We start from the raw sequence: 25,008 nt of genomic DNA, 5'->3' as shown, positions 1-25,008 counted from the left end.
ATAAGATCTGGTTTCCATTTTTCAAGTCAGTGTTTCTCAAACTTCTATCATTAGCGCCTCCCTAGATACAAATAATGTCGTTGGCAACCCCTTGGCTGCTTGCGACCTGGATGAGCGCTGAAGTCTCCCATAGTCGGATCCCAGAAGGTTTTAAATAGTATTGGAAAAGAACAAAAAAACTAAAAAATAATAGTTATATCTTGAGAACAATATAACACAATATTACTTTTTTCTTCTCATTTATTATATTAACTAGCCGGATATTACCCGCGGCCTACGGGCCTTAGTTTAGGTATTATAACTGATCTAGTTGATTGGATGTAGATCTAAGTCAAACATGGCGAATGTTTCCTAATCATTTTCTTTGATACTTTGCAACGAAAATGTAAGTAGAGTGTGAAAAACGAAAAATGGGTATGTTCATATGTTGAAGTATAAAACTATCTTTGCTAAGAGTAGCTCTATCAAGTTATAGTGGAATTTGACCTAGGATTTGACATCTACGTAACATTTCGGTCTTGTCTAGCTAAGGAATGTACGCCAGGACGTTTAAATGAGCAGATATAAGTAACGAATTTATGTAACAATGCTTTTGAAAGACAAATTTGAAGGTTAATTTTATTAAATAATAAAATGAATGGAATATGTTTTGTATTTTCATGTGTCAAAGTAAAATACTATCTTTGCAAAGTGTAGTTCTTACAAATAGATCTAGATCATTTCGATCTTGGCTCATGTAAACATGTCTATAATGACCTAGATCCATGAAATAGTAATACTTTCATAGAGTTGGACAACTTTGAGGGTTCTTAAGTTTGTTTAGGGGCTTTTATGCATACGTTACGACTCCAGTTAGTAGGAACATTTATGCCAAGTTTTATCAAGATTATTCGAACGGTTTTTGATTTCTACATAAATACACACATGCATACGCTTCACTTTCTGCATTATTGTAAAGATTATGTTTGGAATCCACATTTTTCACAATGAATATTCATTGAAGATAGTTCGTTTTTTTTTTTTAAATGTGTTTCTACTCTATCCATCAAAAGGGGCATGTAAGCTTCCCTAGTGGGGTTCGTGGCGTAGTCCCGCGCCTAGCACTTTTCTGCGTTCTGAACTTTATGACGCATTTTTTTTTTTGTCTTATTAAAAAGAAAGCAGATAAAAAAAAAGTAAGTAAAAGACAGTGTGGCGTGCCAATAGTAAAATTTTTTCTTCCAATCGGTACGTTTTATTTATCCTGGTTAAAATGAATGGCGCAGGTCCACGAATGCCAAATAAAGAATACTATTATGCAACGAGGGACATAAACACGCGCGTGTACGTCTGGAAATATTTTGTAAGATTTTCTTCATGTTTAATTCGACGCCTTGCCGCGGACATTTTTATTTTTTTGTAGTTCCACAAAAGTCGTCGAAATAATAGTAAACAAAGATTGAGGAGAATTTCGACCATTCTTTACACAAGAAAGTCAAAAAGAACCACGTTAGCGGAGTCGATTTGAGTTGGATTCTTCAAAAACTGTATTGAGTCCATATTGTTGCAGACGCATCTTCTCAGAAGTGAGGTGTCTTACTTCGGACATTTCGATGTTTAAAACATTTTCTACAGTGTCATTTAAATTTATTAATATTCAGACATGGATCAATACATTGAAAATACATTTTTATTTGTCCTATGCTAAGGTCCTCCCCTTTTTGTTGCTATTATTACGCTATCGGGGAGCGCTCCACAATTTGAAAGACGCTGATTTAAATATTGAATTACATCTTATCTAATCAATCAATCACTCGATCGATCAATAAATCAATCAATTTATCTGTCACTCAATCTATCACTCAATCTATCACTTAATCTATCACTCAATCTATCTATCTATCTATCTATCTATCTATCTATCTATCTATCTATCTATCTATCTATCTGTCTATCTATCTATCTATCTATCTATCATCTAATTTTCTAATATGTCTGTCTGTCTATCTATCATTTCTTCTTTCTTCTCTCTCTCTTTGTACATGTCTGTCTGTCTAATTGTTTTTAAATAGATTAAAATGTTATTAAATTGAAAAATAAAATAATTTCAACCAAACCGCTATAAACCCGTACAAAACAAAGGTTCTAAAAACTCGGCTACCCCTCTGGGAGACGAGATACACAGATAAATCAAAACCGATTATAGAAACACATTTATTATCGTATAAACTCGAATTCCCCGATGACATCATCATTCCCTGCGTTAGTCTCGAAACCAGGTCCTGGAGATTTATATTTATTAAACTAGATGTATTTTGTAGAGAGACGAGACACTGTGTGAAAGTTGGACATTAATAATAGAGAGTGTTTGTCTTTTCTAGACTACACACTCGCTTCTATCCTGACCACTGGAGGATCCAGGGTAATGGGGCGGTATATATGATGTAAGTGCGTTTATGCATAGGGTTAGGGTTTACTTGGCATTAGGGTTAGGATTTCGAAAAAAAAAGCCCACCCCCTTCTCCACAGTTCTGGATTCGCTAGTGATCCTGACCTACTCTTTGAAGAAAATGCAGATTCAGAAGATTACAAAATTAATAGCGTTTTCTGAATCATTATAATGATAATTATAAATCATAATAAGGTTTGTCTTAGAGTCCGAATATTGAGGAGAGCCCTAGTTAGATGTGAGAGACACAAAGATAAAGGCACATTTCTAATTTCAAACGCTAGAACAAATTCGTGCCCTTAGAGAATGGAATGGGGTGACTGAATCAGCCAGAAAAACCTGAAGACTTAGCACGACTATATAAATATTTTTTAACTTCTTGGACTTTTTCGTTTCTCTCTCTCTCTCTCTCTCTGTCTCTCTCTCTCTGGTCCTCTGTCTCTCTCTGTCTCTCTGTCTCTGTCTCTGTCTCTATGTCTCTGTCTCTCTCTCTCTGTCTCTCTCTCTCTCTGTCTCTTTCTGTCTCTCTCTCCGTCTCTCTCTCTGTCTCTCTCTTTGTCTCTCTCTCTTTGTCTCTCTCTCTCTTTCTTATCATTTTCTCTCTATCTGACTCCTCACAAGTCATTGATTAACATGTATGGCTACATTGACACATGAAATGTGTAGGACGCAATTATCTTCATTTTTTTGAAGTAACGTCTGAAATAAGATAAGATAAGATAAGATTAACATATTTCGCCGCAACCAGCGCAGAAAGAACCGTTGTCTAGCGATGGTTAGTTTAAGTTTTCCTTTCACCGCCAGCGTCTGTCCTGGGCAGTAAGTTTTCTTTTGGTCTCCAATGTGTATCCCGCGGCCTAGGTAAGAGACCTCCACCCGCTGTCTCGTTAGGAAGACATCATTATGAATGATGTGCTTATAGTGCAGATAGATGTGTATTTTTAGATGTATTAGTTTTACGCAGTCTGTTAGTCCGTCTGTCAGCAAACGAAATCTGATTTCATCATCTATCGGTGGATGTTTAAAAGACAGAAACAGAACAAGAATGAGAAAGAGAGAAAAAGAGAGAGAGAAAGAAAGATAGAAAAAGAGAGTGAGAGAACGAGAGAGAAAAGAGAGTGAGAGAACGAGAGAGAAAAAGAGAGTGAGAGAGAAAGAGAGAAAAAGAGAGTAAGAGAGAAAAAGAAAAAAGGGAGTGAAAGAAAAAGAGAGAAAAAGAAAGTGAAAGAGAAAAAGAGAGTGAGAGAGAAGGAGAGAAAAAGAGAGAAAGAGAGAAAGAGTGAGAGAGAAAAAGAGAGTGAGAGAGAACGAGAGAAAAAGAGAGTGAGAGAGAAAAAGAGAGTGAGAGAGAAAAAGAGAGTGAGAGAGAAAAAGAGAAAAAGAAAGTGAGAGAGAACGAGTGAAACAGAGTGAGAGAGAAAGAAAAAAGCGTCAGAAATTCGAGGTAATAACGGCTTCAAAGGGAAACAATAGCATCAAAAAAAGAAAGAACATTTAGACGAGATTTGTTTTGTTCTGTTATCTTTACATTTCTGTATACATATTTGTTTAACATCATGGATTTGTTTTTCTCTCTTTCTTTCTCTCTTTCTTCTTTTGTCTCATTCGCTCATTCCTGTACATCACTATTTCCCCCTTTGCTCAGCCCCATCTCTCTCTTCTACCAATGTTCTCTTATAGGCCGTTTCAAACTATCTCTCTCTCTCTCTCTCTCACACACACTTTATGTCTCCTTACTCCTTCGCAAATTATTTCTCTATCTCTCTATCCTTCACAATCTTTCAATCCCTCCTATGTCTTTACGACTTCCTTTTTTTCTCTCCCCCCCCCCTCCCCCAAGATACATACATAACAATCGTACATTCGACGATAAAGAGAGATAAATCTGAACTTCAAATAGAGCAAGTAAGTTATTGTCCTTGTTCTACAGTTACCTACCCTTACAAAATGAGCACACCTTCGAGCGTTTTAGTCTATCAACAGCCGGGGATCCTGTGTGTCAGTTTCACACTGAGGTAACTCAAAATAGAGTCCCACTTCCACCACCACCACCCCTCCCACTCTATGTCTTTCTGGCCACACACGGGTCTGTGTATTAGTGGATCTGACGTAATTATTTTGAAATCACAACCATATTCTTTGACGTAAACAGTTGATATTTTTTAGAACTTAATATCAGAATAATAATAACAATAAAAATAATAAGACTTGTCTTCGAGTACAAAGAATAGTGAGGAATGCAGTATTTCCCGTGGCTACGCAGCCCCAACTGTGACCTACATATTTTGCCACATTCAGGGCAAGCATAACCATTGTCCGATGGCGGTCAATTAAGATGTAAGAATGGTTATATAAGATCACACGAGTTGCGCTATCCATTTAACCGGTAGCCGCCTTTGAATAGGGAATCACTTTTAGAGGGGGTCGATTTAAAAAAAAAAAAAAGATATGTACTCTAAGACCTGGTTTGGTCAACACAATCCTAGTTGATAGACGAAAGACTAATTTATTCTAAGATGGTCAATATCCCTCGGAAAGACTGATTCATTCATACAACACCCCTCACCAGTGCACTGCAATTAATCGAGTCGCTAGCACTCTGAGAACAAAGATGCGTGGTATTACTAATAGTCAATAGCTAAACTGCATGTGCAGCAGTGGCGTGCCGAGGCGTTTTGACGACCGGGAACAACTCAATGAGGAGTTTAGTGTTATTTGAAGATTTCCTTAGCTATGGTGAAATTTCCCTATTTCTGCTGATTTCGGTTAATAAAGATATAATGCACATCTAGCATTTACATACGGTTTAGTCGCCCAAATAATATATATATATATATATATTTATATACATATTACTGAGTGTGTATGTCTCATCAATTGATCTAAGAGTATAACAACATGTTCTTATTAAGCGCTGTCAGAAACAAACGTAAAAGACAAAGCTGCAGTTAAATTAACCCAAGATCTATGACTATTTAGACACAAAGTATTTTTAATAGTAATCGGAACAATTCGAACGAAACATTCGAAGTAGCATGCGCTTTGTTTATCTTTGTTTTATCAATTTAAAGTTTCGTTCTCTCACACCCAAGAAAGGAACTAAGGGCAGTGGACATTAGTAGGGCAGTGGACACCAGCAGGGCAGTGGACGCCTGCAGGGCAGTGGACGCCAGCTGGGCAGTGGACACCAGCAGGGCAGTGGACACCAGCAGAGAAGAACCTGCAGACATTGCTGCTGACTGATATCTATAGAGAAAGCTTGCAGCCCAAAGCTCTCATTTTAGTACTGGTAAAAGGATCTGTTCACAAGATGATGATGCCTCAGTCTTAAGAGTTCTTAAGGGAAAAGTCACCTATTCTCAGATTTGTTAATTCAACTTTCAGTTCTGCATTTCTAACCATTTTCTTTCCAGATCTTTTTCTTCCACTAATAGTCAGATCTAATGTATCCACCAATTTTGATTTGTTTCCCAGCTATTATCAAATCAGTTGTTTCATCCAATTTTCAGACCCCTGTATTCAACTAATGCTCAGATCTGTTATCCTAGCATGCTGGTTTTTTTTTTAAAGAAATTTCTATTGCTTGCTACAATACAATTTACATTGTTAGTATCCACAGTGCTGATTAAATTGAAAGGTGGGTTTTTTGTATACTCTAGAAGATCGTTCTTTGTTGACAACATGAAGTGAGATACGACGATCGGTGTTTGATCGTCTGACTTTGTGGTCAACAAGCTCCGGAAGTCTGGCTAGAAGTGTGTCCAGACCTGGGTAAAAGCTAATCAATTTTCAGCAAACAGCCTCGCAGTTTACAGAAGTTGCCCCAGGGGTAGACAAATCTAGTCAAATTTTGTGAATGATTCTACAGAAAAAAAGGGGGATAATCATTGTGAAAATTGCATCAGTCGTCTATTATTACATGATATTTAACATTAAATGATATTAGTGTTTCTCAAACTTTGTTCCGCGGAATTCCAGTGTTCTTCGAGTCCTGAAGAGGTGTTCCATGAACAGCCGGAGAAACTAGTAGGTCACAACATGAGTAAATCTTTTTAAATATAGCAGTGTTCTGCTAAATACTCAAATTCCACGAAGTGTTCCGCTAAATACTCAGATTGTGGGAAGTGTTCCGCTAAATACTCAGGGAAGTGTTCCGCTAAATACTCGAAGTGTTCCGCTAAATACTCAGATTGTTCGAAGTGTTCCGCTAAATACTCAGATTGTTCGAAGTGTTCCGCTAAATACTCAGATTGTGCGAAGTGTTCCGCTAAATACTCAGATTGTGCGAAGTGTTCCGCTAAATACTCAGATTGTGGGAAGTGTTCCGCTAAATACTCAGATTGTGGGAAGTGTTTCGCTAAATACTCAGATTGTGGGAAGTGTTCCGCTAAATACTCAGATTGTTCGAAGTGTTCCGCTAAATACTCAGATTGTGGGAAGTGTTCCGCTAAATACTCAGATTGTGGGAAGTGTTCCGCTAAATACTCAGATTGTGGGAAGTGTTTCGCTAAATACTCAGATTGTGGGAAGTGTTCCGCTAAATACTCAGATTGTGGGAAGAGTTCCGCTAAATACTCAGATTGTGGGAAGAGTTCCGCTAAATACTCAGATTGTGCGAAGTGTTCCGCTAAATACTCAGATTGCGCGAAGTGTTCCGCTAAATACTCAGATTGTGCGAAGTGTTCCGCTAAATACTCAGATTGTGCGAAGTGTTCCGCTAAATACTCAGATTGCGCGAAGTGTTCCGCTAAATACTCAGATTGTGCGAAGTGTTCCGCTAAATACTCAGATTGCGCGAAGTGTTCCGCTAAATACTCAGATTGTGCGAAGTGTTCCGCTAAATACTCAGATTGCGCGAAGTGTTCCGCTAAATACTCAGATTGTGGGAAGAGGTTCGTTAAGGAAAAAGCTTGGGGAACCAATGGTGTGTAGAATCCTACAATGAACAGAACAAGCAAATAGGAAAAGAAGGCAATTAAAAGGGAACGATGAGCAGCCGACATTAACTCTTTCTCTCCGTTATTATTTAACACGTTCTGATGGAATCAACGTTGGTATCGTCAGTTAGGAGAGAAAGAGTTAACAAACAGCCAGGACTTACCCTGATTTAGTCGCTTACGTTTAAAACTGAGAGAAAAATTATGGGGGGGGGTGTTATTGGATGATCCTGTATGGTACCCATAAGTAGGTTATATTGGACTTTAGATGACACAAGATGAGGGTGCGATTATACAAACTTGTTAAAGTCGTTTAGTAGCTTAGAACTCTTTGTTCTGTTAGTTTTACTTATTAGAAATATTTTCCAATAAATTACAAAAGACATTACTTCCAAAGAGAAGACAATTATGTGCTACGAGTGTCCAAGTGTCAATCAGTCATGCATGTCAATCAGTGACTTAAACTCAGCCAAGTCATTGGTTTTCCTGGCTGATTCAGGCAACCTCTTCCATGCTCTAGTAGCACTAGGAAAGAAGGAGCACTTGTATTAATTCGTCCTAGCATATGGAATAAGAATTTATTTTTTTTACTTTTTAAACCTTTTTTTCTTTTCTAACATAATTTTACAGCCGCCATTAAGTTCAAGGCCACACCATACAGTCAAATGCAGACGAGCATGATGCTGGACATTTCAAAACGCTCCAGGTATTTATTATTAAAGGCCGGATATTTGAAGACCTTTCAGATGCTTAGCTCATACGAAACCAATTAAAGCTTTGACCTTTGCGCGCGCTTCTTTTCTTTGTGTCTAGGCTGTAAATCGGGTGTTTAATGTCGCAAAGTGGTTTGATGGTTTTAAAGTTTAAATGTTACATGCAGTTAAATGATGCCTCAGGGACGGAAATGCCAAACGAGGCTAATTTCGGGCGAGAAGAGATTTTATTTGGTACGCAAGTAATGCCATGTTTCAGTTATTTTGTTGCAGCGTATAGTTTCTGGAAGAGGAAGAAGCAGAGATTGCTATTGTACTGTTTGTCTGTTCATCCGTCTGTCTTTCACGTTTAAATCTAGATCTCAAAAAGTAAGAGCACTTTTAAATCCTGCAACATGGTATCGTGGATCAAAATTTGAATTATTTAAATGATTCAAAAGGGACTTAATTCAAATTAGATTAAATTTAACAATTATAAATACGGCATGGTCAATAAGTTTTTAATTTGCAAGGCCAATGTCCGGGAGTTCCATAAAGAAAATAGGCTGCATTGTGGGATACAGAGACGAGTGTAACTCTGCAACAAGAAGCTAATGGAGGTTCGTCCGTCTGTCATGAGATCCAGAAAGTGATGGACTCCGTATTTTTTAAAGTCGTAATTGAGAAGTCGAGGACTTTCCCGGTATTAGCGTTAGCAATTAGACGCATGTTAATTCTAGCGTGTCTAGCACGACGGACCAAACAGCCTTGTTGCAAGGGCGATACTTGTAATGCTGTCACGACACCCAATAGCATTTTGAGGCAAAAGCAGCACCACAGACTTGTGTAGGACAGAGGCGTAACTCCTAAAGTTGATGGCTGCTGTGTTTGTGTTGATCAATACTTCAGTATCTCTCCTTTGTATATAAATATCAACCTCATCTAGTTTCCCTTTTGATGAGTTGCCTCCCATAAGTTTACCACAATAATGTTTATAGCACATAAGAAATAGATTTCTATAATAAAAATAATCTGTTTATCGGCTTGCACTGCACAATCTAATATTCTAAACTCATCTTTTGTTAGACATTCTGAAGGGAAGCATTCTTAAGTCAGATTTTCTTAGCGCCACACTTTTTTTTTGGGTTACAGAACTATTTAATTAAGTTAGAAATAAACTATGGATGAGTTCAAGTAAAACATAAAAAAAAAATGTTTTTAAGCCTTCAGTATAAAATATGTACTATTAGGGCTATACATTTTATATACACAGATCGCACAAGAATATCCGAGAACATAATGACTGATAGACTGCTTAGTGTCACTAATTCACTTATAGTATGTTCTAGAGGCAATGTTGTGGGTCTGGTGTAAACCGCTATATTTCCGAATCAAGAAGTCCCGAGTTTGAAACCCCTCGAAGACTGGGTTTACGAACATTGGAATTTTTAGGATCCTTACTGCACCCAGCTCTAGTGGGTATCTGCGTTGGAAGTAAGGGCAGTTAGTGGTTGTGCTTGCCACATGACACACTTGTAATCAGTCGGTCATATAAACAGATTAACCATCTGCTCAATAGACATTCTCTTAAGTAGAAAGGCCGAATGAACTTTATTCATTTAACTGACATCTCTAATTAAACATTAAAACCCCTTTACATAATAAAGGAGTAAAGTATCCCTCTCAGACCCTGCTATCTATAGGGTCGTTAATGTTTGGGTCATCTGTTTCTGTGGTCAACAGTTAACGAGCAGGGTGTCATGTGTCCAGAACAACGACCAACCACCTTCACTTTCCCCCCAGCTAAAGTCAGGTAAATATTAGTGATGCGTAGACTCAGGGACGTCCTAAAAATCCCAAAATTCAAAATCCCATTTTCACCGAGATTCGAACCCATGACCCCAGGTTCGGATGCCAAGTGATTAACCACTCAGCCACCGCGACCCATTAATAAAAATAATAATTTAATTGTTAACAAATCTAATGTAAGCTCAAGGTACTATAATAACATCACAAACATAAACACGAGAGCTAAAATGACAAACTAATCTAAAAATGTTTCGAACAGATAGGTCTTAATGTTCTTCTTGAATGTTGTGGAGCATTGTTGTCTGTCTGAGATCAATACATATCAAGGTGAAGATATCTACACAGGGAAGGATAACTGTATCTTTGAGCTTACCTCCGAGTTACTTTCCTTGTCTTTCAGCAGAAGCGAGCACCTCTCACACTTCAACAGAGACTGGGCTCTCTGCATGATCTTCAACACCACGTGATCCACGGACGTCTGCTCGGTGAACAAGTCATGGACCACTTCCAGGAGTGCCTGAAGTAAGACAATGGCAGACATGTCTTAAACACGCTCCTAATAAACTCATTCCACAATTAGCTAGAGTGATTTCTCTTTCGAGACTAATGAAGTCTTCTAATCTCACCCGAGAGTCTCCTAAACACATGCACAAAAGATAAAAGTATTAGGAGCCAAGTCGGTCATTGTCTGTATTTTATAAAGATGTATAGCATTGTTTTTTTAAGAAATCAACATTAGAACAATACTTAATTATAAAGCGTAAAATAAAGTTGAAAATAATACGAAATCTATGTTGGTACGTTCGTTTATTTGAATCTATTCGATTTCGATAGATATAAATTATTGTGTCTAGTTTAGAATTCGTTGATATTAATGACGCTATTCAAATATATATATCTATATCTATATATACACTCACGCACAGGAAAGAATTACTCTATTAGATAGAGGTGGAGAAAATGTATATTTAATATACTATCTATCTATCTATCTATCTATGTATCTATCTATCTATCTATGTTTAAATATATATATATATATATATATATATATATATATATATATATATATATATATATATATATATAAAAGATAAGATAAGATAAGATACGTTTTTTTTTATCCAATCAAATGGAAATTCAGTTTGATTACAATTAACAACCTTAAATAACTACTGTACAGTAACAATATAACAATATAGATGCTAATACGAACAACATTCACACACGAAACACATACACACTCATAACCAGCGTTTTATAAATTTGACTTCTATGTACTTCTCGATGACGACAGATGATCTTGTAACACTCTGACTGAAAGTGGGATAAAGGAGTTTTTAAATCTTTCTGTTTTAGTCCTAATGGAAAGGAGACGACCACTTCGTTCAGATCTTATGTAACAGTGGTTTAATGGGTGCAGGTTGTCTTTAAGAATAGTGACTGTTTTGGCATCTTTCATGAAAAAGCTCTTCAAGAGATAATAGCTGTGTTCGAGTGATATGCGATGCTTTTTTAATTCGTCTATTTAGTCTAAGTCTTTGTGTAAGTGAAGTATTACCATACCAGCAAGTGATGGCAAAGTTAATAAGACTGCTGATGGCTGCTGTATAAAAAAGTTTAATTATTGTTTTGTCGATGTTAAATATATATATATATTAAATTGGGCCGTTTCTATTCAAAATAGAGATGGGATACGAACCCAACTTTAAAAGTTCGGGTTTGGTTCGGTTCGACCATATTTAAGCTGGAGTTCAGTTTGGTTCGATGACGATTATAGTTCAGGTTCGGTTCGGTCGGGTTTGAAGTTTGGGTTCGGTTCGATGTTTTGAAATTAGGTAATAGCAAAATCTAGATACATGTAATAATGTTTAATTTAATTATTAATTAAATAAACAAAGATGCGAAACCTTTTTCGGTCGGTGGGCCATTTTAATTTCCTACACTCGTGTCACTGGCCCACATAAGATAAAAGATACAAAAGATATTTAAAAAAAAAAAGGTTATTAAAAACCCGAGTATAATTTTTTTTTTAAAATTCTCCTTTTCAGGCCTTACGATCTATAGGGCAGATGATGTAAAGGTCATCTATTTCTGTGGTTCACGGTCAACTAGGGTGTCACGTAACCATCACAATGCCTTTACTTTTCACCAACTAACTAACCAACCCATTAGAGCTGGGTGGACTCAAGAGATGACATTAGGGTCACGAAATTAAAAATCTCAGTCTTCACCAGGATTCAAACCCGGGACCCTCGTTTTACGAGTGTCCAAGTGTCAGTCATGCATGTCGGGACCCTCGTTTAGGCTGCCAAGCGCTTTACCTCCCACGTGAATATAGGCTTAATATTTACACTAATTCATGAGATGTAGGAAGTTTATCCAAAACCAACGTCTGAAGTTCCCGCTGCATTGATGAGACACCAAGTTGAAGCATTGAATCTAGATGCTAGTCTGTGAGGCGATTACGCCACATTAGTTTCGTCCCCTTTCGGCCTGCTAAATGAAGAGTTCGTTTCATGTCATGTCAGCCTGATTCAACTTCTTACCACAGAGGATCTGTTTGACGTGACTATTTTTTTCTAATAACTCTTGCTGCCAGCTCGCTATGTCATTCAGCTTTACTTCTGGCAGCATCAGTAGTCCCTCCCACTCATTTCTCCCAAAGGAAATAAGCATCCTCCATGAAGTATGAAACTTCTTCAAACAGGCCTTTGCCAGTCATTGGCGTCACTAGGGGTGTGGGGGGGGTGAGGTCCGCAACGGGTGACACCCGTTAGGGGGTGACACCCAAGTAAAAAAATGCATTTTGGGAATAACTGACAATTAAAAAAAAACTAAACGACAGTGGCTAACTATTGGAATATGTTATTCACAATTAATAAATAGATCCACATACTTTTATTTAAATTTCTACAAATTTGTTAATGAAATTATATCAAAATGTTTAAAATGTTCTATCATACTTAAATATATCACAAAGAAAACGTGAAACCTTAGTAAGATGATGATGTCATTTCATTTTTCTGTAAAGAAGCTCTAGCTAATTTAAAGTAAACGATACAAGGTGTCAGTCGAATAATATACTTGAATATTTTAAGGCAGTGATGCACAAAATACGGCCCTTGGGCCAGATCCGGCCCGCGACGTGGTCAAATCCGGCCCGCCCTAAAGTCGGCACAAAGTGAAGAAAATCCCCCCTCCAAAAAAAATAAGGTTGAAAAATATATCTTTACCTACTTTAGGGCTCTCATATTTTTTCTGAATGGATTGGTTTATGAACAGGGATTCTGAATGTAGAATCTATCAGAAAAGTTGGCGGATCTTTACTCTTTTTTTTATGAACATGACAATAAGCCAACATCTTTGTTTTCTAAAGAAATTGTGAATTAGGTTGGGCATCACTGTTTTAAGGGATTTTTCTTCATGGCGGGTGCCAATTTCAAATGATTTACGAAGAAAACCATCCAGAGCAAAAGGAAATATACGCCATATGTCATAAGAATGGTTCTGATGCTTCCCAATGGGGACGATTTAGTTACGTAATAACCAAAAAAAAAGGATTCTTTTTTTTGTCGAATATTTTCAACTAATTGTATAGAAATTAAATAGAAATTTGTGACTTAATTTAATGTTTGGCTGAAAAAATTCCGCAATTGAAATATAAAATGACGCATGAAGATTTTATCTGAATTTGAAAATTGGGCATCCCAACGAATACAATTGACAAGAAAGTAAGTCCTTGCTATGATTGATGTAAAGAAGAAAAAATAATGGAAGGATATAGTGCATTGATTGTTTCTATAAAAACATACTATTTTGTGACATTTTGTGACCATATAAACAACGATTCTTTAATGAATAAAGAATTTCCATGAGATGATGGAAATGTCATCTAGATAAAACCCATAGCTGAAATGTCAAAAAGTTTGTAAATGATTTAGCAAACGACGCATAAGACATTAGAGTCAGAAAGATTCAGAAGAAAGATTCAGAAGTTATAATATTTTAAGGGAGAAAAAAAAAACTGATGAGATCAACTTAATATCTGTAAATGTCTAGAAAAGGGCGAGCTTAAATTTATATGTGAGGTTCAGGGGTATTGAAAATGTCTTCAATGTTTGGAACCTTGGAGGAGTACAGGAAATTATTAAGGACCAACAGAAATGCTATTTAAGAGAATGTGCATAACATTCACATAATCTTTGTGGTCAACATTTTGTTATTCAGAAAATGTTTTTTTTTGTCGAGCATGTATTGGTTCGATTGAAATACGTTTTTCGTTCTGAAATTGAAAGCCTCTAGAGGCGAAGCTTCAGGTCTTTTATTTGACCTAGCTTTAATTTATTTTTGGTGGAAAGGGGGTGAGGAAGATGTACTAGAAGGCCAGAGATACACAAGAGTAGGTCTATCTTTAATTTGTTGAGAAAGTGGTGATTAATTAAACCTTTTCTTCCACAAAAGCATAACACGTTAGCGCAAAGTGTTAGAAAAAAATGGCTCCTAAAAAAAAAAAAGTTTGATTCAGAAGGAAAAACAAATAAAAAAAAAAACATAATGCCAGGCAAGCAATGACAAGATGGCGGACTCACTATTTAAGAAGAGAAAAAGAGGCTCATTCTTAAGTGCATTTATCGCTTTTTTTGTTTTACGCAGAGCTTCAATCAATCATTGATAGATACATTTCGAGCTATCCAACCAAAAAATCTTTAGTTCAAGAAACAACGAAGTTATATATATATATATATATATATATATATATATATATATATATATATATATATATATATATATATATATATATATATATGTCAGTTTCAAAAAATTGGCGAATTCGAAGAATTTTCTAAAGGCGACAATCCAACAGAAATGGCTGAGAAGAGACCTGAAGGCAACAAAAGTTATTCTTAAAGAGAAATAAAATTGACTGTGCATGACTCATATGCCTCTAAGACCTTAAAACCTATCACTCAATCATTTAACAAAGCCTTCTTACCATCTGCTTATCTATGGCGTTATGTGAAAAAGGATATTAAAAATTTAAATTAGAAACATTTTGAGACAAAGGAACAAACGGCACTTTTACAAAGGGGCAATTTTGTTAAAAATGAAATCGTTAAAGACATTAACTTTGATCAAGTAAATGATGAGTTGTCAAGTTTTAAATCCAGAAAAAAAAAACAGAGCAATTTAATTGCAATTGGATTGTTGTAAAATTAAACTATAGATTAATGGCAATGTCTTCAATTCCAAAGATTAAGGATGAGAGCAGAGTTTCACATGACTACACAAACACAGTGAACTAGAGATTAATGGCAATGTCTTCAATTCCAAAGATTAAGGATGAGAGCAGAGTTTCACATGACTACACGAACTACAGTGAAATAGAGATTAATGGTAATGAACAATTGAATTTTAAAGATTTGATAGAATCTCGTTTTAAAGTTGTTCAACAATTATATAACGTAGGCAATTATATACTAGATAAATACAAAAACAAAATTTAATAAAATACTCAGAAAGACACAAAGATAAAGGCACATTCCTCGTTCCATATGCTAGGACAAATTTGTACAAATACTCCTTCTTCCCTAGTGCTATTAGAGCATGGAATGGGTTGCCTGAGCTAGCCAGGAAAACCAGTGACTTGGCAGAATTTAAGTCATTGGTTAATATGCATGACTAGACGCATGACGCGTAGGACGTAATCATCTTCTTTTTGAAGTAACGTCTGTATTATATAAGATAAGATAAGATGGATAGCCGGTGAATAAAGTTAGTCTAAATATAATCAAAAGATAAACCCACATTTCAGGAAAAAATTTATGCTTTACACATGTACAACATTCAAATTAATTATTTAGCCTACGTTAAAGGGACAACAGAAAGTCACAAGTTACTTACAAACGACATTTTGATTGTACGTCGCTCTTCTGAGATATAAATCTACTGTTTGCAACCTGAGCTAAAAGATATGGATCTAGTTATCAGTTCGACAGTTGATATACTTTGGGATTTATTCTATGTTTAAAAACAATACTTAATTAACTTCGGTATACCAGAAGGGGACATAATTTGCTTTTTTTTTTTATATGTTTCGTTAAAAGGTAACTACATGACGTGATTTACAGTTGAATCTATTTATTCATTTCTTCAATTCTTTCTTCTTTAATTCTGTGATCTGAATTTGTTTGAAAACTCAGATTTATTCAAATTGTTAAATATTTATAGAGCGTATTTCGATGTTTTATGTATTATTAGAGGTCAAATTTAATAACAAATTTTATTGTATTTAAGTGTAAAAAATTTAATATTCATTTTATTGAATTAAAGCTGAATCTTATACCTATCAGTACATGACTGTTAGAGTTATGTAAAGTGATTTGGGAGTCTTCCAATTAAGACAGTAATTCTCAACCCTATCTAATTCCGCGTAATTTTTTTTTTTTACGAATGTCTTTCTTCCCCTAGTGCTATTAGAGCATGGAATGAGTTTCCTGAGCCAGCTAGGAAAACCAATGACTTGGCAGAATTTAAGTCATTGGTTAACATTCATGACGTGGCCGGCCTTTTACAATTGAGACTGCTCAGGATTGTTTCGAATACAACTTAAGATACTTTGCAGACCCGCTCTGCAAAGTATTTCAGTGTCAGGTACTTTGTCTAGCCAGTTAGCATACGGATCTAGAAGTTTAATAAATTTCAAAGATTCATGTTATTATTTTTAGACCAACATAATTTTATTTACAAGGACTTATTGTGTATAATGCTGGCGTTACCAGCAATGCAAGAAAACCACGCATGCTCATGGCGTTATTGTAAAGTAGGAAATTGTGCATTCGATGTGGCTGCCTGGTCGTGTAGTATGCGCTCTGGACTGTTGTTCGGACTTCTCAATGGTCCAGGGCCCAGACCCTGCCATCCCCCATCCTCCTGCGGGAGGCTTGGACTAGGAAGTAAATTATCTTCAACTCTGAAGGCATATTCGTAACATGTAAAACGATTTATAAGCAAACCAACATAACAAAGAAGTGGGTCTCAAACGGCCTACATAGTCACGCGAAATACAGCACTCATACTTAACATTAACATTCGAAGTCATAGTAGTATGCATACCGCTACCTACTGATATTTTGGCACCAAACACTGACATGACTTAAATAATACTTTATACATATACATTGGAACTATATTTGATTTTCAGTAAATGTGATTGATATCTTAAAGAGTCTTGGCAATGACACAATAGATAGAAAAAGGTTAAATTTTTATAGAAACTTGTCGCTTAGAGGCCAAAACCGATTAGGCTACGGCTTGACTACCAAGCAAAGGGGAATGAATTCGAATCCCGACTCGAGCAGAGTTGTGTTTCCTGAGCTCCTAAAGGCAGAACTGAAAACCTTTCCCCAGACAACCCCTGGCTAGTCCACAAAAGAGATTGGACCATAGAGTACTGAGCATGAATGGTGCAATATATAAAAGCAGTTAATAGTAACAATGATAATACTAGCACTAAATTATTTGCATTCAGTGGTTACTCAGTCAATCTATTGAATCTTTGTGTAGTGATTACAAACTGATTTTCAGTTCTAGCTTTAAACATTTAATGTGTGCGTGATAAAGATATTCCCACAAAGTCATATTGTCAAGTACCACAGACTTCATCTCAAGATCCCTTTAACAGGCAAGCCCCAATATGAACTTGGTTGTAAAGGCAAAAAGAAGACATTGTCACATCATTATTTATAGCTATTGCGAATTAGTTGAGAAGCACGAGGTAAACTCTGTGTTTCACGTGAGAGACAAGACTCCACTGTTGAATTGTGGGGTGTCAATCACATGGTGAAAGTATTAGTCGTCATGTTTTCAAGCTGTAAGCATGTCTAACATAGTAGATTCAGTGATGTAGTATCAATTGTGTACTTAGAATATTTCATCGGACCTATGTGGTATAACATGTATCTCTCTTTATGGCTGGATTTGTCAGTTTAATGTGTCTCTTATTTTTATGAATAATAAAAGAAATGTCTGCTACTCGTAGACTTTTTCATCAATGTTAATATTTGTGGTGCTGTGCTGTATGAAGTAGTCATACGAGGTAAAAAGTAGTACACCAGCTCAAGTAAAACAAGACATCTTGAATTACATTAACATACACAAGTAATTGTCACGTAATGAGCAGTGACACTCATGTTTCTAAGTTTTCAAACCTAAATTTTTATTTCTATATTCTGTGAACTGTTTTGTTTTTTTTTCCTAATCATCTGTGTATTGAACATTTAGTAAACCTTTAATGGCAGCATGGGATTGAACGAGACCGGAAACAGAACTAAAAATAATGAGAACTGAAAGGAATTTTTTTTTTTATTTCTTTTCAAAACAAATTCTGTATGGCGTAGGGAGACAAGAAAAAAATTCTCCCGAGGCGTTTTTCTGACTAAAGTCACTAATTGTGTTTTGTGTGGTGGATTTTTTTTGGTTTTTGTTTAGTCACTAATATCTTGTCATTTTTTTTTTTAACATCCAAACTGAAGAACAAACCAAAGCAGAGAAGGGGAGAGACAGATAGAGGAGAAAAAAAAAATACATAGACTAAAGTTAAAACACAAATGTAAATCATTAATAATGTCACATGGTTTAGTGAATAAAACATCCATGGCTAACAGTGTTACGTGAGGAGGCGCGGTGGCTGAGCGGTAAAGCGCTTGACTTCGAACCGGGGGTCCCGGGTTCGAATCCTGGTGAACACTGGTATTTTTTTGGGCGCCCCTTTGTCCAACCAGGTCTAATGGGTACCTGACATTAGTTGGGGAAAAGTAAATGCGGTTGGTCATTGTGCTGACCATATGATACCCTCGTTAACCGTAGGCCACAGAAACAGATAACCTTTACATCATCTGCCCTATAGACCACAAGGTCCTGAAGGGGACTTTATTACTTTTTTAACAGAGTTACATATTTTTCTTTAAACTTTTAGATAATTTACAATTTTAAACCAAACATGCTGTAGACCTACTGGGGATGGCCTCGGGCAGGGTTTGAACCCGGGACCATTGAGACGACTGAACGACAGTCATATCGCGCATACTGCAATCTGAGCCATAGTCTTATATAGTTTCTGTTAGTAGGAATCGAGGCCCACTACTGGGCTGCCCATCTAAAAGTCGTGGGTTTGAGCGAGAGAAAATTATTATAGAAGACCTGACATGCGACGTCGTTATGTGTCAGTAGTTTAGGCCAGTACTTCATTGCCACGTCTAAACACATCGGACATATAACCTGTTTTCTGCTCAACTGTAGCAGTACTGACGTACGGTCCAGCCAAAGGAAAACAAGATAACATAAAAACAAAACTACCAGAATCAATATTTATGGTTTATTCAGTTCTACAAAGTAGTCTTTACTTGTGAAAGCTATTAGGCACAGTTGTTTAACTATTTCTCTCCTAACTGACGATACCAGAGTTGATTCCACCAGAATCTGGTAAATAATTACGGAGAGAAAGAGTTAATGCCCTATGAATTGGTCTTGGACAAAATTACTAGGACGCAAACAAATGGACCCATTTATATAACGGTGATTAAAGGTATGTAAAAAGGTATATAAAAGGTATGTAAAAAAAGGTATGTAAAAAAAAGCTATGTAAAAAGGTATGTAAAAAGGTATGTAAAAAATGGTATGTAAAAAAGTATGTAAAAAAAGGTATATAAAAAGGTATGTAAAAAAAGGTATATAAAAAGGTATGTAAAAAAAAGGTATGTAAAAAAGTATGTAAATAGGTATGTAATAAATGGTATGTAAAAAAGTATGTAAAAAAAAGGTATGTAAAAAATGGTATGTAAAAAAGTATGTAAAAAATGGTATGTAAAAAAGTATGTAAAAATGTATGTAAAAAAAAGGTATGTAAAAAATGGTATGTAAAAAAGTATGTAAAAAAAAGATATGTAAAAAATGGTATGTAAAAAAGTATGTAAAAAAAAGGTATGTAAAAAAGGTATATAAAAAGGTATGTAAAAAAAAGGTATGTAAAAATGGTATGTAAAAATGTATGTAAACAGCTGCGTTGGTGGTGCAATACCATCGTGAAAGATTTCCCTTTCAATCAGGTCAGAAAACTTTTGCCTCTAAATTACAGATTGAACAAATTTTTAAGTAACGATTTTCGACTCTGTGTTTTAAGAAGAAGTCAACACCAGTCTCTGTGTATTGATTGGTCATGTAAGCCTGGGTATGGCCAGTCTTTAGGTGTAATCTGGTTCAGACATGTGAGAGTCAAGAGTGAGCTGTCCAGGGAGATCTAGTTTTGGTTCTTGACCTCACTGGCACTTCAAAACGAGGCTTATTATAGAGATAAGTACGTTCCTGTTGAGGTCTCATAAGAAAGTGTTTAAAGCACAGTTGTAAAACGTAAGGAAAGTATCTTTTTCAGACCTTGTGATCTATAAAGCAGTTGATGTAAAGGTCATCGGTTTCTGTGGTCAGCGGTAAACAAGCGATGATGTGATGTGACCAGAACAACGACCTACCAACTGCGTTTAATTTCTTAACTTATGTCAGGTACCCATGTACCAAAATTTAGTGTCCCACATAACCTTAAAAATGAGTTGTGCGTCCTAAAATCCTGAAATTCAAAATCACAGGCTTTGTCGAGATTCGAATCCGACGCCCCTCGTTTCCAATACTGGATTTAGCCTTGGCATGGCCCTATGCTGCTAGAGATATGGGACCCATTGAATTTTCTTGTTTGCACTCTCTTTAAAATGATGGAAAATACCTCTGTATCCGTTTTTTTTTTGGACTCTAAGCCAACGGGGGCCAACAGGTAAATTCAGCATTGCTTGGTTCGGAACCGTAACCCTTTGCTACTAAGTTTTAATGATAATGGATTTTTAAAATGTATTCTTCACACGATTTGCGCTGCACATCTTAACAAGACAATATTCTATGAAAGAGTGTCCTGTCCATTCATAGTTTAAAGGTTTTATGTCATACTCCGATTCACTATCCTCCCCCCCCTACTGCGGGGAGGAAGAAGAAACTTTCTCTTTTCGACTGTCCAATATTTGCTGAATCTCGACAAGTCAAGGAAGCCACATTCTTTAGGCCTGGATGGGCATTAACACAAGGTTTTTGTCCAGGGCTATTTGCAAGAGACGGATTAGATCTTCTCAATCCTTCGATCGATTTGACTTTGATAATGATGTTAATCATACAAGATATTTAGAAGTGTCTAATATTACTAACTTTCTAAACGTGGGCTCTCTAAAGTTTCGTCTGAGACTAAGACTCTTCTTACATGGAACTTAACGTGAGGACTGATGGACGTGATGAGATTGAAGGCTAAGAACGTGTGGGTTTTAGGGATACACATTTTCGTTGTTGATTCTACGTACATCTAGAAATGGTCGAGAAAAACAACATTTATTTAGTTTATGTCATACCCTCCTCAAAGAAAGCGCAGAGGCTGAGTGGCAAAGTAATTGGCTTCGTAACAGAAGGGTCCCAGGTTCAAATCCAGTGAAGACAGGGATTTTAAATTTCGGAATCTGTAGGGCTCCTCTGAGTCCACACATTGGGGAAAAGTCAAGGCGGTTGGTCGTTGTGCTGCCCAATATATCGCACGTCTGAACAGGGAACTATACCCAAAAGAAATAATATACTTATAAAGTTTCAGTTATCAACGAAACGGTCACAACTACGACGGGCTAGATTTGTTGTCCATATGTCTGACATGCGCCTACTCAAACGACTATTTTATGGGAAGCTGTGTACTGAAAAGCACTCTCAAGGGCTGCAATATAAGGACACCCTTAAGAGCTCCCTCTAAGAGTGCGAGATTGACATCTGCGGCTGGGACACGCTAGTTTATGGCGTGAAGCCTCGCATGTCGGTACTTTGAGATACGCGACAAGGAGATCAGCCATCAGTAAAGAACGGAGATTCCCCAAAAATCTAAGAACTCAAAGAAGGCTACTCTTCAATAACCCATGACTTTCTTTCGGCCGGACCCCATGGCCATCTTCGAGTTCATAGGAAATTATATTGTGCACACTTTCGATCATGAAAGAGGAGCTATATACAGTAAGTTTCAGGAAACTAAATTTTCTTACGCCGCAAACAGTTATCTCAGTCAAACTTAAACCCTATGACCATATCACAAGGTCCTTAGGGCTCGCAAAAAACTTCAGGGAACTTTATCAGGAAAAAGAAAAAGAGGCGGACAGAGACAGCGATGGGAAGAATGGACGGGCCTTTGTCATTGAAAGAGATTTTATCCAAGGTAAAAGACAGAGGAATGGAGAAAAATGATCAACGGATCTTGTGTGGTGCCCCAACGCTACAACAGACTAAATGATATGTGAAGGTGAATTGTCGTCATAGATAGCAATATACGAATAAGGTAAACATTGTCATCATGTTGGATAAAGTATGTAATAATCTAATTAATAATATCCTTAAGCTGCAATATTTTATTATTCACCTTTACACAATTTGGTCTACTCCTGACATTTTGAGCAATATTGTTTAATTCGTTTTATTGGTCAGAACTATAATACATAGACTCTCTTTATTTATCTATTTTTTTTTATTTATTTCTGTGTTGTTTTTCTGTGTTGTTTTTCGTGACTCCAGGGCATGCCACTGAAAATGGTTTAGCGTGCCAAATAGGGCACTGGTGTCTTCAGTTTCCTACCCTCTGTTATAACCAAACCAACCCAGAGCATTAAGAAATCGCCCACCGCCCGATTCCCGTCTCTCTATGCGATTGGATATCAGACACCACTTCATGTAACAGTCTGCACTATTTTTTGTGCTCAAGGATTATTTTTTTTTTAGCTCATAGGGGCAACAACTTTCTTGGTTCCGTGCCTGTGTTATGGGCAACAACTTTCTTGGTTCCGTGCCTGTATTATGGGCAACACGTCCGGAAATGATAACCATGTCACGAGCCAGCTAATGCCAGGACGGAATTGAATCACCTCCATTAAACCACTGGGATGTTCACGTCTTAATACTATTTTCACTCACTCAGTACCGAAAGTACCCATCCTTGGGTTATTAACGGCTCCTACTGAATCAGTAAAATTGTAGTTCTGATGTTAGCTGGGTGTTTTTTTTTTGTATTTTTTTTTTTATCAATCCGCGTTTAAAAGGTTTATACTAGTCTGCTGCTTAATCATTGTCAATTAGGTTAACAAGTTGTATAATGATGATGATTGTGGGGACGCCTCTAATGGATATTTTCATTTATGTCTGTTTTGTAAAAAAGCAGAGGTAAACGTGGAAATATAATCCAAGACTGACAAGCTGTTTGGTTGATTTACTTTCATTTCTAGTGAGGCTTTTAAAAATAATTGATAAAAAATTTTCATTTACATTGCGAAAATTAAATATGAAGATTATATAATTTTGTAAATGAAATTTTCGTTTTATTTTTGGTTAAAACTATTTTAGCAAAAATGTTTTTCCTTCATTATCTGAGTGTTTCTCCTCTATTTCCCCCTCTCCCTTTCTCTCTCAATCTCTATTAAACACTCTCTGTATCCTTCTCTCTATTTCTTTCTCTTTTCTCTCTTCCTCTGTTTCTCTCTGTCTCAACTCTTTTGCTCTGTCTCTTTCTACACTCCATACATTCCCAGCCTCTTTCGATCAGCGATTTTTCAATACCTCTATTGAAGACAGAACTTCATGGCGGAACCTGAACGCAGATCTCAAAAAGCGGCTCTAACGATTTGTTCCAGAAATTTAACGGTGATTCTATATCGCTGAGAAAAGATTTACTAGCTCGTTGGCGACACGAAGAAAACTCTAGTTTGACTGTTATCATTTTTCAAGTAAAAAAAAAATTATAAATTTAAATTGGGCTAGAGATTTAGGTCTAGGTCTAGATCCCACTTCAGTTTCGAAAGAACTATGATAAGACTGACGCTATCGGGAATATCCGAAAGGAATGCTTTTTTTCTGACTGAAGAGTTTTAAAATTAATGTTCAGGAATATATTGCGCATCGTCTTCTAAGTCTTGATTCTAGATCTAAAGGTTTCTCACTGGATATTATAAGGTGTAGTAGATCTATACATTCGCTTAACCAGGATTCTTTCTCGCGGAGGAAAAGGGGGGAGATTAATTGGCAGTGAAAACATATTTTGGTGTAATTTTTATCTAACTTTCATTAATTTCTAAGAGAAAACCAAAGAGCTGCATTAAGGAGGTATTGTCTTAAAAAATATTTTTATGTTTTCCTAGTTAATTACTTAAATAGCAGATTCATGTATGTAAACGCATGCACATAAAAAATATAAAACAGTAAAGAAAAGTTCCCCTTTCAGACCTTGTGGTCTATAGGGCAGATGATGTAAAGGTCATCGGTTTTTGTGGCCTAAGGTTAACGAGGGTGTCATGTGGCCAGCACAAAGACCAACCGACTTTACTTTTCCCCAACTAATGTCAGGTAGAACTGGGTGGACTCAGAGGCGCCCGAAGATCCCGAAATTAAAAATCCCAGTCTTCACCAGGATTCGAACCCGGTCCCCGGTTTGGAAGTCAAGCGCTTTACCGCTCAGCCACCGCGCCTCAAAAAAAAAAAATACCTCGAAGAAACTTATGAATAATGAGATTGGTTTTCGTCACATATAAGTCAAATAAAATATTATAATGCGAAATTATATAAGCTGTCTGCCCTTCTAGTTTGTATTAGTTTATTAAGTTTGTGCACACTTTATGAATTAGGACTATAACCAATTTCTCATCAGTATTATCCTGCTAGTACTACCAAAACAACTTTGTGAAGTCACTGTATATAATGTACTATAAGTATCTTGGGCATGGTTAGTATTAATTTGCATATAACTGATGGGTTACTCTACTTACTCTATTTCGATCATATTCCTTGGAATAAGCATCAAAGATCTGAGCATTATGGATTCCTATACCGCAGAAAGTTAAATAAGTAGCCAGCATCTGAAATAAACAAAATAATAATAATAATAATAATTATAATAATAATAATAATAATAATAATAAGTACAAGAAGAAGCAGAAAAAAAAAACTATGAAAACCTTGACTTGGAGCTTGAACCAATGAAATAGTTTGAAATAGAATTACAATTTTTCCCAGTTGTGACAAATGACCTTGATGATAT

At 36.3% G+C, this 25,008-nt stretch overlaps 1 protein-coding gene across 3 annotated transcripts in view; it reads right to left on the bottom strand.

The window, feature by feature from the left end:
- Window positions 1–25,008, bottom strand: part of LOC106069852 (dual 3',5'-cyclic-AMP and -GMP phosphodiesterase 11A-like) — a 222,413-nt gene that overhangs the window by 71,779 nt on the left and 125,626 nt on the right. For all 3 annotated transcript variants that reach the window (XM_056003930.1, XM_056003932.1, XM_056003931.1), the window contains exons 7-8: window positions 24,737–24,826; window positions 10,240–10,383 (exon numbers count right to left, since the gene is read on the bottom strand). In XM_056003930.1, the coding sequence (XP_055859905.1) occupies window positions 10,240–10,383; window positions 24,737–24,826 (234 nt within the window). The remainder of the gene's footprint in view (window positions 1–10,239; window positions 10,384–24,736; window positions 24,827–25,008) is intronic.

The sequence above is a fragment of the Biomphalaria glabrata genome, chromosome 11 (genome assembly GCF_947242115.1).
Source record: "Biomphalaria glabrata chromosome 11, xgBioGlab47.1, whole genome shotgun sequence".
Taxonomy (NCBI): Eukaryota; Metazoa; Mollusca; class Gastropoda; family Planorbidae; genus Biomphalaria; species Biomphalaria glabrata.
Note: the sequence above shows the minus strand (reverse complement) of the source record. Positions and strands in the feature narration are given on the sequence as shown.